The sequence below is a fragment of the Procambarus clarkii genome, chromosome 43 (genome assembly GCF_040958095.1).
Source record: "Procambarus clarkii isolate CNS0578487 chromosome 43, FALCON_Pclarkii_2.0, whole genome shotgun sequence".
In the NCBI taxonomy this organism is placed as follows: Eukaryota; Metazoa; Arthropoda; class Malacostraca; order Decapoda; family Cambaridae; genus Procambarus; species Procambarus clarkii.
In genome coordinates, this window is record NC_091192.1 from 4015902 (window position 1) to 4032287 (window position 16386).

A 16386-nucleotide genomic window follows, 5' to 3' on the forward strand; every position below is an offset into this window, starting at 1 on the left:
CCCTATTTTGTAATGGGCACTGGGTATATTTTTTGCATCTTTACCGGATCTTAGTGCCCTGTCTGAGTCTGAGATTCGGTTTCTGGCCTACCTCGACAACTGGCTGGTGTGGGCTCCCAGTTAGTCCGCTTGTCTGCTCGCCAGGGGTGCGGTTCTTTCCAGATCACCGGGTTTGGTTTCCTGGTGATCTGGAGGCCATTCCATCTGTTTTCGTTCCGGGTTCGGACCTGGGCCTTGTTTAGGGCTATTGGGCCACTCATTGTCTTTCCCTCCAGAAGTGTTACTGTGGCTGTGGTCCCGCCTTCGGCTGTACATGAGGGGGTCCCGGGTTACTCAGCGGTTGCTTGAGCAGTTGTGCGGGAGTCTGAACTTCGACGCGCTGGTCTGCCCGCTGACTCAGGTTTGACTTCGGCGTCTGTTTGGTTTCTTCGGAGACTCCCCTTCCACCTCTTGCATTCGTTGGGTTCATTCCTTTGGGGATCTTGTGTTGGTGCTGCGTCATCAGCTTCCTCTTTGGGGTTTTCGGGGTTCCGTGCCTTGGCACCTCCCCGAGCCTTCACTCGATGTGTTCACGGACGGGTCATCTCTCGGCTGGGGCTTTGTGACCAGTGCTCACCAGGTCGGCCGAGGTTGGCGGAGTCTGTCCATCTGTCGGGCTCACAGCACGGTTCGGGAGTTCGTGGCTGTCTGGTTTGTGTCACTCGGTGCTCTGTTCGGACTGTTCTCTGGCGGATCTTGCCGGAACCACAGGGGTTTGGCTAACCGTGAGGTTCATGTCCGGGGTGTGTCCTGCGTTCTGGCGGACAGCTGTCTCGGTTCATTCCTCTCTTCGCGGATTGGCCAGTTGTTGCCGACTTGTTTTGTTGGCTCTGTCGGACGTATGGACTCCTGGCCGTGGATGTCTCCGAGTCGGCGTAGTCTAGGCATCACCCATTTTGTGTGGCGCCATTACCCACCTGCGAGGCATTCACGGTGGATGCTTTTCAGCAGTACTGGTCGAGGTGGGGGTACCTGTTCCTCTTCTCCCGGTCCACCTGTTGCTTCGGGTTCTGGCTCAGTTGCAGCCCATTCCCACGAGAGTAGTCCTTATGGTTCCTTGGTGGCCGGTCCAGCCTTATTTTCAGACGCTGCTTGATAGGTGTCCGAACCCGGTGCGTTTTCCCGCGGCTCCGCCTCTTTTGGCAGGTCGAATCGGTCCTGTACGTGACTGGTTCAGCCTTCTCCTCAGCTCTTCGTGTCTGGTATTTTGACGCGGGTATCACCATTTCTGTGGTGATCAGGTGGCTTTGTTGACGGTGTCCCACCTGCGAGCTTCGTCTAGGCGACAGTATGACGTTCCTGGTGTTTCTATGCACCTTTTCTTGCTCTTCGTAGGTTGTCTTCCCTTTCGCATCGGTTGTTTTGTCGTTCCTTGTGTTTTCAGGACTACAGTTATTTGATGTTTCTTACTGTCGCCTCGTTTTGTGCGGCGCTGGCGGAGCTGCTCAGGCTTGCGTTCAGGGTGGACATCACATCTGTCCCGTTTCGTACGCTTTCTCGTGTTTTGTTTCACCTCCGGCCTGCTCATGCGTCGCCTGAGCCATACTGGTCCTTGATCAGGGTGCCTTCTTATCTTCTCCAAAGGTTGTGGTAGCCCCTTCGGTTCAGGTTTCTGCTCTTTGGTACTGGTGGTAGGTTTGTACGTTTGCAGCCTTTCTCCGTCCTGGAGACAGTCGAGACGGCTGTTTTCCGGAGGGGGTTCTTGGGTTATTGATGCTCGATTGGTTTGGCCGGGGGTGCGTCCTGTGTTGTCCAGTTGCTCTTTTTGCCATTACTTGCGTACTGTGTCTGGGGATGCGCTTTGGGTTGATCCGGTTCCCCTCGTTCCCTGTTTCAGGGCTCGGGTCTCCCAGGTCGTCCGCAGAGTTTTTCAGTCTTCCAGCTTCTGATCTGTCCTTGCACCTGTGCTGTTCGGACGTTTGCAGCTTTTGCTGCTGTGTTGGTGACGTCTAGGGCTCATTTCGAGCGCAGGGATTTGAGGGTCGCACAAGTTCTTCTTTATGCGCGTCTGCTCCTGTGCATTCTTGTTGCCTTGGGTTGCAGGTTGCAGCCTGTTGTCTCGGCTTCGCGTTGCGGAGTTTGTGGCGGTCGCCTCCTGGGTTAGCCCTTTCTTTTCCTTCTCATTGGGTATGAAGCTCATTGGGTTTTCTGTAGGGAGCCGTAGGGACTCCCCACAGAAAACCAGTGTTGAATGTAATGAAATACCATTTTCTGGGTGAGCTCCGGAGGCCCCCTGGCAACCCTCCCTCCCACCGGTCGGAGGTTTTTCACGTTGGTTGAAGCTTAGCTTCCGAACTGAAGCTAGGCAGCCGGCGTGGTAGGTCCTGGGCTCCCCCTTCCTCTCTCGGGGTGCGGAGGGCTACGCGGACGATCGGCGCGGCAGTAAAGTGTGATGTTTGCTTGTTTCCTTGGGATTGTAGGAGTTTCTACCTTTCTGTTCATTTTTTTGTTTTAGTTTTTTACCATGTGGGGTTTGTTTTGTTATGCCTACCTTTCTGGGTGCCTAACCCCGGTCGATGGCAGATAAGGAAAACCCCAACCGCAAGGGTGTTTTCCAGGCCATTGCTCCCTGAAACCTCTCTGAAGGGGCCAGGTTCTGGCACTGGTCCCTGGTAGGTCTGAACTCCTTAGCTAATGTCCCGGTCTAATATAACATACATTAGCTCGATAAACTCCAGGGAGCCTCTGGGGCTCACCCAGAAAATGGCGTTTCATTACATTCAACGCTGGTTTTATATTATTTTTCCCATGATCAGTGAATACAAATTAACAGGTTTAGAAGAAAAAATATATATTTTTTTTTTTTTTGGGGGGGGTATTCGCCTGTGGGTGACACATGCTAAATAGCCAGGTGCCATTCAAGGGTTAATAACTCTGTATCTTACCTTTGCTATTCTCTGTTAGATATTTCTTGGACGATGGGTGGCAGAGGGCCAGCGTGAGCTGATCGATAAGTATTCACTGAAGAGAAGAACGTATATTGGCAGTACATCGATGGATGCACAACTGTCTTTTATCATGGCAAACTATGCCCAAGTTCAGCCTGGAGAAGTAGTCGTTGATCCCTTTGTGGGAACAGGTGAGAGGTTACACTTTTATTTTATTCTCACCTCATTACAGCTCAATACTTCAATATTGTTGTATTGGTGACTGATGTTGCATGAGAGAGAGAGAAGAATGAGGCAGGAAGGATGAAGAGAGAAAGGGTGAAAAAAATAGGGTTGGTGTAGATGAAACACTTGTTTCTGAGAGTCTCCATAATGTATGTACAGAGGGATCAAGCTCATCTTCAGACGTGTTTCTGAACTTAAGTGGTGCCTTCTCCCCACCTAGTCACGCAACCATCACTGGGTTGACTTGTTGGTTGATACCTGGTTGATGGGGTTCTGGGAGATCTTCTACTCCCCAAGCCTGGCCCGAGGCCAGGCTTGAGGGCCAGGCTTGACTTGTGAGAGTTTGGTCCACTAGGCTGTTGCTTGGAGTGGCCCTAAGGCCCACATACCCACCACAGCCCTGTTGGTCCGGCACTCCTTGGAGGAAACTATCTAGTTGTTTCCTCTTGAAGATGTATAACCGTCTAAACATACTAATGGTTGCATAACCGTCTAAACATACTAATGGTTGGATCGCTTTGTAGACTTGGTGTCTTGTGTTGGTCAGGAACCCTGTTATATTTAGTTTTACCTGTGCAACAAGTTTTAATTTTAAGTTAACTGCCACTTTCTGGGGGTCTCCCCAGAGCTATCCAGGCTGAATGGATATGTATAACTTTCTGGCATCAGTCAATGCATGGAGTTCTTGCCTACCGGGGACCACGAGCCAGAACCTGGCCCCCTCTAGAGAGGCACAAGTAGCAATGGCCTTATGAGACCCCCCTTATGATTGGGAGCATTCTATGTCTGCCATTGACAGGGACAGGCACCCAGAAAGGTAGGCGCCCCAAAACAAACCCCTATTCTGGAAAACTATGGCGACCGAAGACTGAACAGGTGGACAGAAATCCCCAAACGAAAATTAGCAAACAAGTATGACGTCATCATGTCCCCACGCCGTTGTCTGCACAACCCCCCCCCCCTCCCTTCCCCGGGAGGGGGAAGGGGGGAGCTCCAGACCCCACCGTCGGTGACCCAACCATTAGTTCTTAGGCTGATGGGATCTGGTGCGGTTGTGCCTCTGCCTCCAGTTTTCCGTTGCAGTTCTGTGCCGTGTGGTGTGAGCTGTCCCTTCCGGTGGTGTGTGGGCCAGGAGTGATGTTCCACGGTGCTCAAGCTGCATGCACCTAGGGTCACCTTCCCTAGGTCCCCTGTAAGTACTGCTCTTGGGGCTTAGGGCCACCTTCCCTGGATCACCTTAGGGGTCTACCTCCGCTGTGCCGTGTACTGCTCGGTACTTAGCCGCTCTTGGGGTCATCTGGGTTTTTTTCCTTGCCCATGTTTGTCTCTGGGCAGGGGGTAGTTTTCGTCACTGGTAGGGGCAGCGGGGTACTGCACAGCTAGTTTTCACCATTAACAGCGGCCGGCTCTGTTCCGCCTGGGCACGTTGTCCTCTTGCGGGTTTTTTCTTTTGTTTTTGTTTTCTGTCTGGTGGGGGGGTCTGCCTGTTGGTCCCCCCATCGCTGTTCTTGGGGTATATCTATATCTTTATTCCTCCATTTTGTGTTGGTGGTCCTCCCCACTTGGCCTCCGTGAGTGTACACATCCCGGGGGCTCGGCTATAGCAGTTTGTTTGGTAGTTTTGGGTGCTAGTTCGCAGTACCCTGCCTGGACTTTCCTTAGCATGGTACCAAGGCTAAGGGCCCTGGAAAACCGATGGATTTGACCCCTGAGTCCCCCCCTCGCATCCTGCGAGTTTGAGGGTTGCTCTGTCCACTTGTCTCGGGGGGACACTCACCGGTTTTGCCTCCGCCATACTGCCTGTTGGGTCAGTGATTGTTTTGACCCGCAGTCGTGCGACGTGTGTTGCCTGTACATACTCCAATTCACCCAGGCTACTGTGCCCTGATATGCGGGTGAGGGCAGCTGAGGCATTGCATGCTCGCTTTAGGTTGCTGCAACGCGCTCGGTTGGTTGCTGCCCCGGATGCCCCGAGACTGCCCCGTTTTGGTTATAGGGACCCGGACTTGGGGGTGGGAGTCGCTTCGGCTCTGGTTCTGTCCGCCCCTCCAAGTCCTTCCCCTTCTGTTGTCCATTCGGTCCCCTCCCCCCTTGCTGCCGGCTCCTAAACGTCTGAGGGTTTCAGAGCCAGGGCTGGGTTTAGTTGGTTATGAGACTCGGGCGGTCTCAGGGATGTCCCCTTCTGGGGCGGTGGGCAAAGGCATTCGAGCCTGGTCCTTCTGCCGGAGCTTCTGGGTCTGGCCTAGTGGACCCCCTGTGTACCTGCTTTTTCGGCTGCTCCCACCTTTTCTTTGGGGGTGGGGGTTCAGGAGGACAGCTCGGCCCCAGGCCCTCTGGGCGACGCTCCTGGGGTTGGGGGAAGGGTTGGCTTGGGGGCCTTGGGCCCCGTTGGACCCCGCCTGGGTTTTTCTACCCTCTGAGCGGGGCTTGGTGTTACAAGGAGAGGGATTATCGTTCACTCCCTCCACGTACGGATTGTATTTGGTGTCCACCCCTCCTTGGGTTTGGTTCCATGATCCCGCGGGTTCTTCGGTTCCGTCTTTCCGGAGGTTTCCAGCTTCCTGCGTTTCATCTTCGGAGGTGCGGAAGGCCTTGGCGGCTTACCTCCTGCGTGACCCGGATTAAGTCTTCATGATGGATCCGCGTTCCTTCGTGTACGAATCCCCTGGTTTGTGCTGGTTTTATTATGAAGTTCCGGGGTCGTCCTGGTTGGCAGACTGTCCTCTCTTTTTGTTGGAGGCTTGGCACAGGTTCTGTCGGTCCCGCGCGCTTGAGTGGCGAGAGGTTTCTACGGCATTGCAGGTTTTCCTGGGGGGCGACTTCAAGCATCTTAATGCGTGTTTGTTCGCCCCTGCCCTTCCGCGGGATGTTGGTGTCATGCAGCTTCACGTGCAGGTTCCTTCCCTCTCGACTGCCTTGATTGCGGAAGATTTGTGGACTCATGGCCTGCTTGCTTCAGCTCTGCTTTCTTTTCCGTCCCTGAGCTGTCCTTGGATTGGCTCGAGTTGGATGTTGTCTTCCTGTTTTATTCACCATACTTGTACAAGTAAACTGGTATGGTGCCCAAAGACCATCGTGGTCATCAGTAAACAACATGTTAAGTCCTGCAAACGACGCTCCTCCCTCACCAAAATGGCGGCTCCCAACCTACTCCTCTTGCTGTTTATACCCTCTATACACACGTTATATATAAGTATCTACATTTGTGTTCACCATAGCGAACCACTAAGCTGGTATGCTGAGTGCAGTCAATAAAAGGTGGCCACACACAGTCAGAAGACATCGCCACCACCCTCCCTCCCACAGCATTATTCATCCCTCCATGGCACACAGCGCTAAATATCACCACAATCCTGCTATTATCAGCACCCTGGTCAGTTTTATCACAGTCAGGGGTCTTCTGTAATAATATCATCACTACATAATAGCATGAACAAGTATATTAGGCATTTTTAGGCGATGCTGTGGTCACAAGCTGAACAGCAGTGCTGTGAGTTCATGTTGCGTGCGTCAGGCTTGGTTGCTCACTCAATACTGAGGCCAATAACACCCGGGAGTTTGGCCCAGGATTTTTTTTAAAAATGGCGTCTGTTTACAAGAGCCCTGATGAAGGTGTGGTGAACCCCGTGTATGCGCGGGCCGTTTAAATGTTGCGTAGTACTCCAAAGCATCACATGATGCAATGCGCAATTTACTGCAAGTCGGTCAAAGCATCATATGATGCAATGCGCAATTGAAGATGTGCAATTGAAGGGTTAAACTAGCTAAACACAGATGCCGAAGAAATATAAGAAAATTCACTTTCGCAAACAGAGTGGTAGACGGTTGGAACAAGTTAGGTGAGAAGGTGGTGGAGGCCAAGACCATCAGTAGTTTCAAAGCGTTATATGACAAAGAGTGCTGGGAAGATGGGACACCATGAGCGTAGCTCTCATCCTGTAACTACACTTGGGTAATTACACTTAGGTAATTACACACACACACACACATTGCGAGAGGGCCAGAGACCAAAAGACATAAAAATGGAATCAATACAGGAAGAGGCCAAACCCCCAAACACACCAGCGATACAAAGATGCGAGAAACAACTATACGGCAGTGAGAAGAGAGGCAGAAAGAAATTTTTAAAAAGGGATTGCAGACAAATGTAAAACAGAACCAGGTCTGTTCTATAAATTCATAAACAAATTGCAGGTAAAGGATAATATTCAGAGGTTGAAAATGAGAAATAGATTCACAGAAAATGAAAAGGAAATGTGTGAAACATTAAACGAAAAGGTCCAAAGCGTGTTTGTACAAAATGAAATCTTCAGGGAACCAGATACAATAAGAATTCCAGAGAACAACATAGAGCACATAGAGGTGTCCAGAGACGAAGTGGAAAAAATGCTCAAGGAGCTAAATAAGAACAAAGCAGTTGGTCCAGATGGAGTTTCACCATGGGTTCTGAGAGAATGTGCACCTGAGCTCAGCATTCCACTTCAACTGATTTTTCAGACATCCCTGTTTACAGGAGTTGTAGCTGATGTGTGGAAAAAGGCTAACATATTTCCAATCTACAAAAGTGGAAGCAGGGAAGACCCCCTTAATTATAGACCTGTATCATTGACAAGTGTAATAGTCAAAATATTGGAAAAAATAATTAAAACTAAATGGGTAGAACACCTGGAGAGAAATGATATAATATCAGACAGACAGTATGGTTTTCGATCTGGAAGATCCTGTGTATCGAATTTACTCAGTTTCTATGATCGAGTAACAGAGATATTACAGGAAAGAGATGGTTGGGTTGACTGCATCTATCTGGACCTAAAAAAGGCTTTCGACAGAGTTCCACATAAGAGGTTGTTCTGGAAACTGGAAAATATTGGAGGGTTGACAGGTAAGCTTCTAACATGGATGAAAAATTTTCTGACTGATAGAAAAATGAGGGCAGTAATCAGAGGCAATGTATCGGACTGGAGAAATGTCACAAGTGCTCAGAGCAGGCTACTTTAATGGCCTGAATGTCTATTAAATGTCTATACAGGGCTCAGTTCTTGCACCAGTGATGTTTATTGTCTACATAAATGATCTACCAGTTGGTATACAGAATTATATGAACATGTTTGCTGATGATGCTAAGATAATAGGAAGGATAAGAAACTTAGATGATTGTCATGCCCTTCAAGATGACCTGGACAAAATAAGTATATGGAGCATCACTTGGCAAATGGAATTTAATGTTAATAAATGCCATGTTATGGAATGTGGAATAGGAGAACATAGACCCCACACAACCTATATATTATGTGAGAAATCTTTAAAGAATTCTGATAAAGAAAGAGATCTAGGGGTGGTTCTAGATAGAAAACTATCACCCGAGGACCACATAAAGAATATTGTGCTAGGAGCCTATGCCACGTTTTCTAACTTCAGAATTGCTTTTAAATACATGGATGGCGATATACTAAAGAAATTGTTCATGACTTTTGTTAGGCCAAAGCTAGAATATGCAGCTGTTGTGTGGTGCCCATATCTTAAGAAGCACATCAACAAACTGGAAAAGGTGCAAAGACATGCTACTAAGTGGCTCCCAGAACTGAAGGGCAAGAGTTACGAGGAGAGGTTAGAAGCATTAAATATGCCAAAACTAGAAGACAGAAGAAAAAGAGGTGATATGATCACTACGTACAAAATAGTAACAGGAATTGATAAAATCGACAGGGAAGACTTCCTGAGACCTGGAACTTCAAGAACAAGAGGTCATAGATTTAAACTAGCTAAACACAGATGCCGAAGAAATATAAGAAAATTCACCTTCGCAAATAGAGTGGTAGACGGTTGGAACAAGTTAGGTGAGAAGGTGGTGGAGGCCAAGACCGTCAGTAGTTTCAAAGCGTTATATGACAAAGAGTGCTGGGAAGACGGGACACCACGAGCGTAGCTCTCATCCTGTAACTACACTTAGGTAATTACACTTAGATAATTACACACACACACACACACACACTCACACTCTGTCTCTCTGTCTCTCTGTCTCTCTGTCTTTCTCTCTCTTTCTTTTTATTTTTTCTCCTCCCTCCCTTTTCCTTCACTCAATACCCCAGCTTAACTCTGTTACAGTCCAGTATGACCCCCCTCACTGAACTGCAACGTATATAAGCTGAATATTAAGTGAGGAGGACACAACAAGAATAGGGGTTATTAATTTATAACTAATAATTAAATTCATTAAACACTGCCACTACCTTCCCGAACTATAAATGAATGTGTCTAAATTATTGTTTCCCAAGGAAGGAAGGGACTCAATAATCATGGAACTCAAAGGAGCAAATAAGAATCTTGGTAAATAACTCTTGAGAAGTTTAACTGTAATCTTTACTGATTGAGGATCCAAAGGCTTCCAATACTACCCAAGAATATCCCTTGTAAAATGACTCACACAGCATCAAAAGAAAAGGGGAACAGATAACTAAACGTAATTAAATTAAATCACTTTATTATTTTTTATTATTTTAAAACACGTAAATTGAAATCAAATTGAAATGTCCTACTTTACTAACACATCCTAAGAGGCCAAATGAAATTTGAGGTGCATTTACTGTTGTACCAAAACTCAGACAGACATTACCTTAATCCTGCAACCTCGGCCACAATGTTTTGTGGCTGCCTTCCAGATCAGGAGACCTGTACCCCAATACACACCCCAAGACACACTGACTCTAGTATTTTCTAAAACTCTTACCAATGGAACAGGCTCCACCCACTAGTTCCTAGGCCCAATTAACTCCTGCCTATCAAAGCTCAACCAATGACTGCAGAGTGTCACTCTTTGGCCAGCCAAAACCTCTGATTTAGCCCCGCCCCTAGGCCTCCTTGGTGACAAAGCCTGCCCTGAACGTTCTGTTTTACTCCTGTAGAATCATGAACCGATTCCACGCTACACAGGAAACCACATGCCGTATATGACTCCCAGCTCCCTCACTCGAAACTTGAGAATTAAGGTAATTCGTCACTGATCTTAAAACTGTCAAATGGTTAGTGGCGAAGGCAGGAGGAGAGGGGAACGAGATTGGGAAAGGGGATTGGAAAGGACTGGGAGACAAATGATTTGGAGGGATTGGAGACATAGGGATTGGGGGAACAAGTTACTTGACCACCTGCCTAAGGGGTAATTTGACTCTGGTTATGATGGGAAACGGCCAAAAGGGAGGGGGAGAATGACCAGAGGGTTGGACTGACACATGGGAGGGATGAACAAGGGAGGAGAGGCAAGCAAGGGAAGGGGAGAGGAAGGGCAAGGGGGAAGGAGCTATGGTCTGCACATACCATTACATATTGTATTAGATGGAGATTCTCCAGGCTGTCTTTGGCTGGCTGGCAATCTACTGTGCCATTTCCCAGAAAGGTCTTGTGAGGGGGGGTAGAGGCAGGAAGTGAGGGTGTGGGGGAGAGCAGGAGTGAGGGAGTGGGGGAGAGCAGGAGTGAGGGAGTGGGGGAGAGCAGGAGTGAGGGAGTGGGGGAGAGATGCAGTGAGGGTAAGGGAGGGGACGATAGAAGTAGGCGACCTGCTTGCCATGTGAGGACCCCCTGATGCCAAAACAAATCCAATACCAACCTTCGGTAATATCGACCGCTAAACCGTTATATGAGGCTCTAAATACCAGTCTCCCAAACTGGTCATTATTACCGGCAGATTGGTATAAAAGAGGCCATTAAATTGAGTGGATACTGTATTCCAGTTTACCCATTCTACTGATATTGATGTTTGGGTACAGGCGGCTTCAGCGTTGCATGCTAGATATTGGTTGCTGCAAGGCACTAGGTTGAATGCTTGTCTGGATGCCCCATTCCCTCATTCCTTGGCTCGCTTTAGTTATAGGGATCCGGACTTGGGGCATTAGTCACTTGACTTTGGTTTCATCCATGCTCCCTCGTCCTTCATGGTTGGTGTTGTTCGTCCTCCCCCCCCACCCTCCCTCCCCTACTTCTGGTTCCAAAACATATGAGGGTTTCAGAGTCAGGGCAGGGTTTAGATGGTGTTTTAGTTTAGGTTTAGTTGTTTTGTGATGGTTTCGTTTTGTCTTGGTAGCCATTTTTCCCTCCTGGGCGCGCTTCCGAGCCCGGCCACTTGGCGGCACTGCCAGTTGTGTTTGGCTGCTGAGCCGATGGACCGATAGATGCATCTTCTGGGTTCCAGCTCACCTCAAGCGAGTTTGCAGGTTGCTGTGTGCCCTGTCACAGGGTGACAGTCACCAATTTTGCCTCTGTCATGCCGCCTATTGGGTCAAAGACACCTTTGACCCGAAGTCTTGTAAGGTTTAGGTTTAAGGGGTGTTGGCCTTTTCGCGGGTCACCCTGTTGACGGAGGTGATGGCGGGGGGAAGGCTCATGCTGAGGCTTATGTAAGTACCAAGCTGGTACTCATGCTTGGTCCCACAATTCATGGGTGTTTCAGGTCATCTCCTCCGGCCTGTGGTGGCATTGGGCGACTCCTCCTCCTTCAGGGGGTTCGTGGCTGATGGGTCAGGCTTCTTCCCTTTTCTTCCAGACACTTCATCCGGTTATTTTGGAATGGGTGCGCTTGGGCGTGGTCGAAACGACCCCCATCCCTCAGGTGGGTTTCCTGCCTGTTTCTGGTGCCGAAACGGGACTGTGCAAATGTGTGATTCATTCCGGACTTATCCCATCTGAACCCCTGGATTCCTTGCCCCTCCTTCCAGATGACCACTCTGTCTCAGGTCTGACTTCTTTTGGAGCCGGGTGCATGGATGGTGTCTCTGGACCTCCTGGGACGCTTATTGGCACGTTCCCATTCATCCGGGGTTCAAAGTCTGGCTAGGTTTTGTGGTGGAGCAGCAAGCTTTCTGCTTTTGTTGCCTTCCTATTGACTTGAATCTGGCACCTCGAGTATTCACATGTCCTACCCGGGTCATGGTGACCCATCTACCTCTGCTAAGGGTTTGGGTTCTGGCCTACCTCGACGACTGGTTGGTGTGGGCTTCCAGCTGGTCTGCTTGTCTGCTTGTCTGCTTGCTAGGGGTGTGGCTCTTTCCCCAGCTTATTGGGTTCAGGTTCCTGGTGAATTGGAGGACGTCCCATCTGGTTCTATCCCAGGTTCAGACCTGGCTGGGCCTCGTTTGGAACTCTCAGATCGCTTCCATGTCTCTCTCTCTCTCTCTCCGGAGATGTTGCTGCAGCTTCAGTCCCGTCTTCAGCTATTTCTGGAGGGGTCCTACTTCACTCAACGGTTGCTCGCGCAGTTGTGCGGGAATCTGAACTTCACTGTGCTGGTTTACGAACTGAGCTGGATTTGGTTTCGGCATCTGTTCTGGTTCCTTCAGGGATGCCCCCTTCGGCCTCTCGCAATCGCTGGGTTCAGCCTTCGTGGTCCTTGCCGTGGCATGGTCGAGGCGTCTTCCGATATGTGTAGGGACGCCGGACGCTGAGCGGACAGAACACTGGACGCATGATCCTGTGGTCCCGGGTTCGATCCCGGGCGCCGGCGAGAAACTATGGGCAGAGATTCTTTCACCCTGAGGCCCCTAGCAGTAAATTTCTAACCTGGGAGTAAGTCAGCTGCCACGGGCTGCTTCCTGGGGGTGGAGGCCTGGTCAAGGACCGGGCGTCGGAGATACTAAGGCCCCGAAATCATCTCAAGAGAACCTCAAGATGTGGTGCCCTTCCCCCAATTGTGGAGCTGTCGTGGTGGACGCCTTTCGGTAGGACTGGTCGAGGTGGGGTTTCCTATACCTCTTCCCCCAGTCCAGCTGTTGCTTCGGGTTCTGGCTCAGTTGGAGTCATACCATGGGAGAAATGTTTGAGTGGCTCCTTGGTGGCAGTCCCAGTCTTGGTTTCAGACACTGCTTGCTTGGAGTCTGTACCCAGGGCATTTTCCATGGCTCCACCTCTTTCAATGGATCGGACTGGTCCAGTACATGTCTGGTTCGGTTTACTCCTCCGCTCTTCGTGTCTGGTTCTTTTGCTGCAGGTTTATCATCATCTGTATGGTGATCAGGTGGCTTCTTTGATGGTGTCCTATCTGAGAGCTTTGTGTCAGCTACAGTATGAAGTTCCTGGGGTTCTTTTCACCACTTTTTGTCACTTCATAGGTTATCTTCTATTGTTGGGTATCTGGGGCTTTAACTCATATATTAAATTATTTGATTATTATGATGAACATAAATCGAAGGACCACCCACTTTTGAGAAAAGAGGGAAAACGAATAAAGGTGATTACAGTATTAGATTGACACTATAGAACCAGTGCGGTGAGGTCGAGGTCGAGGGAGGGGGTAGACGTACCATGCGCGCTCCGTTAAAATCGTGACATTAACAGGGATTCTTAGGACTATTGCCGTGGATTACTGATTACAGACATAACAAAGTGCATAGTGACCCGCTGGAAAATTGAAAATAGTCATTAACAATAGAACTTTGTGTTAAATAGAGAATAAACGGAAGACCGCGTGTGAGCCAGTGAACGAGGCTTTGTGTACATGCGTGTATTAGGAAAAAAAAAAATAGTGAACGGTGATTCGTGGAACAGTGATGTGGAACGGGTATCACAACAACATATAAGTTGGAAGTGAATATTATAAATTTAGAATACTAGAAATATAGAATAGTGGCAAGAGGCGGCATCAGTGGTTATAAATCGGGTAACTGGAAACTGGTGACATCAACCTGGGCCACAAGAGGTCACCTGTACCGACCGGGGACCAGCCTCGCTACCCACGCTAAGTACCTGCCATAAAGTTTGAACAAAATAACATACATAATATTACAAATATACGGTATGCATATAATATTATAAATATTAAACATATAAATATATATACATATATATTGTTACATATATACAATATACATATAATATTATAAATATATACAGGCATACCTCAGTTTAAGAATTTAATTGGTTCCTGGAGACTCCTCGTATTCCGAGAACTCACATTCCGAAGCTAATTTCCCCATAAGAAATAAAGGAAAATGAATTAATCCGTTCCTGACTACCCCAAAAACCCCACATCAAACTCAATTTTTATACCTAATTCATCTAAATAAACCTACAAAACTATGCTCAAGTTATTACTTACCTTGCTGTTGAATGCTGTAGGCGTATGGAAGATGGTGAGGAGGATGGGAGGAGGAGAGGAGTTACTGTTTGGAAGAGGGAGTCTCCTTCCATTATAACATCAGGCAGTGAGGACTTCACTGGTATGCACACTCTGGCACATTTTGCCTGCATACCACTAGGACTTGCTTGTTTTACTAAGAATTTAGTCTAATGACACTTGTTTTTCCCTACATTTTAACACTTGTCCTGTAGTAAGACATCACATTATCATTTAAAAGGTCAATGCAACGGCCTGCTACAGCTTTATCTGGGTGAGTTTTTTCAACAAAACTTTTCAGTTCTTCCCATACTTCACACATTTTCTTAATCAAGAAGGGACATCCTCTACTGCCTCTACTCACAGCTATTTTCTTAGGTTGAACCTTACCAATGGCTTTCTTGAGACCCATGGCAAGATATATAATGACAACTTTTATGCTCAAATGGCCAAAAAACTGTAAATCCTTGTGAAGAATTCAGGTGGGATAGTCACTGGACACGAGACACTGGTAAACTGAGGCGCGATCGCCATGCCACCATGCGCCAGTCGGCTTGTACACGTATCAACAAACTCGCGTCCCGAGGTAACCCTCGCCTTCCGAGACATATTTTTGGAGTAAATCCTGCTCGTCTTCCGAAAAACTCGCATACAGGGACACTCGCATTCCGAGGTAACACTGTAGATATATACAACAAAACAAGGCAAAATGGGAGTAAATAAACAAATTTGTGGCCACTGTAACAACTCCTTAAAGACGAAGGTAACGGGTATTGAATGTTATATCTGTAAGACTAGATTCCATTCGGCTTGTACAGGAGTGAGTAACACTACGGCACTGAGAGCTGGTCACTTGCTCTGGGTGTGTAATAATGACCTGCCAGCTTGGAATAATCTAAAAACCTTCTAGATAACATGACGCATGATCGAAAAACATCATCCATTGGAAGCCTACCAGCCATCCAGAAGGAGTGGGAAAGGAACAACAATTCTAATATACAAGGGGCGGAGGTTAAAGTCAGGGATGAAACTGAGGCTGAAACTCAGGAAGTTGTAAACTCTGACTCAGTAGGCCAGGATGTAGATGACAGTAAACTAGAAAATGTACCAGACAGCACGGACAGCTCGATAGGTACAGACACTACGACGGTTCCCGATAGAGCAATTCAGAACAGAAGGACAGACTTATGCAAATTTTATGCAAAGGGCATATGCAGACATAGATATGCTGGTAATAAGAAAGGATTAGAATGCAGTTACCAACATCTCAAAAAATGTTTAAATATGCTTAGGAAAGGTGAGTGTCGATTTGGATCAATATGTAGGTTTTTCCATCCTGACATGTGCCAAACCTCACTGGAGGACAGAAAATGCTATGACCTCAGCTGCCCACACTTTCACGTGAAAGGCACGGAACGCTACATAAAGATATCGGAGCCAACGAGAAATGAAAATATTCTAGATCTGGTCTTTACGAACAATGAAGACATTATCAGAGACATTACGATATCAGATACCACATACTCAGATCACAAACTCATTGAAGTGCAAACGACCATCAATACTCAGAATAGACCTAAAACATTGATAAAACGAGAGGGGCTATTCAGTAAATTCAATTTTAATAATAAAAGGATAGACTGGGAGATAATAAACAGGGAACTTACAAACATTCCATGGGGAACTGTTCTAAGTAATACAAGTCCTACAGAAGGAATAGAAAAACTGACTTCAGAAGTGTATCAAGTCTGCCTGAAACATGTTCCTTTGAGGAAAGCCAGAAAGAGATCTAACGTAGAAAGAGAACGCAGACGACACTATAAACGCAGGAAAAAAATAACGGAACTGCTTATGCAGACACGAATTTCTCGTCAAATGAAGGAATAATTTAAATAGGGAGATTGAAGAAATCGAGCGGAAATTGAAACACTCCTATGAAACTGAAGAAAGGCAGTTAGAACAGAAAGCAATTCAGGTAATAAAGAAAAATCCAAAATATTTCTTCTCATATGCGAAATCATAAGCAAAAACCACTGCCAGTATTGGACCTATTCGTACAAGTGAAGGTTTATACACAGAGGATGACAAAGAAATTAGTGAAATCCTAAAAATCAGTATGAGGACATGTTTAGCACT

General features: G+C 47.6%; 1 protein-coding gene across 6 annotated transcripts in view; it reads left to right on the plus strand.

Annotated features, from left to right (window-relative positions):
* Positions 1-16386, plus strand: part of LOC123755711 (tRNA (guanine(10)-N2)-methyltransferase homolog) — a 306814-nt gene that overhangs the window by 179753 nt on the left and 110675 nt on the right. For all 6 annotated transcript variants that reach the window (XM_045738445.2, XM_045738446.2, XM_045738447.2 and 3 more), the window contains one exon: positions 2944-3118. In XM_045738445.2, the coding sequence (XP_045594401.2) occupies positions 2944-3118 (175 nt within the window). The remainder of the gene's footprint in view (positions 1-2943; positions 3119-16386) is intronic.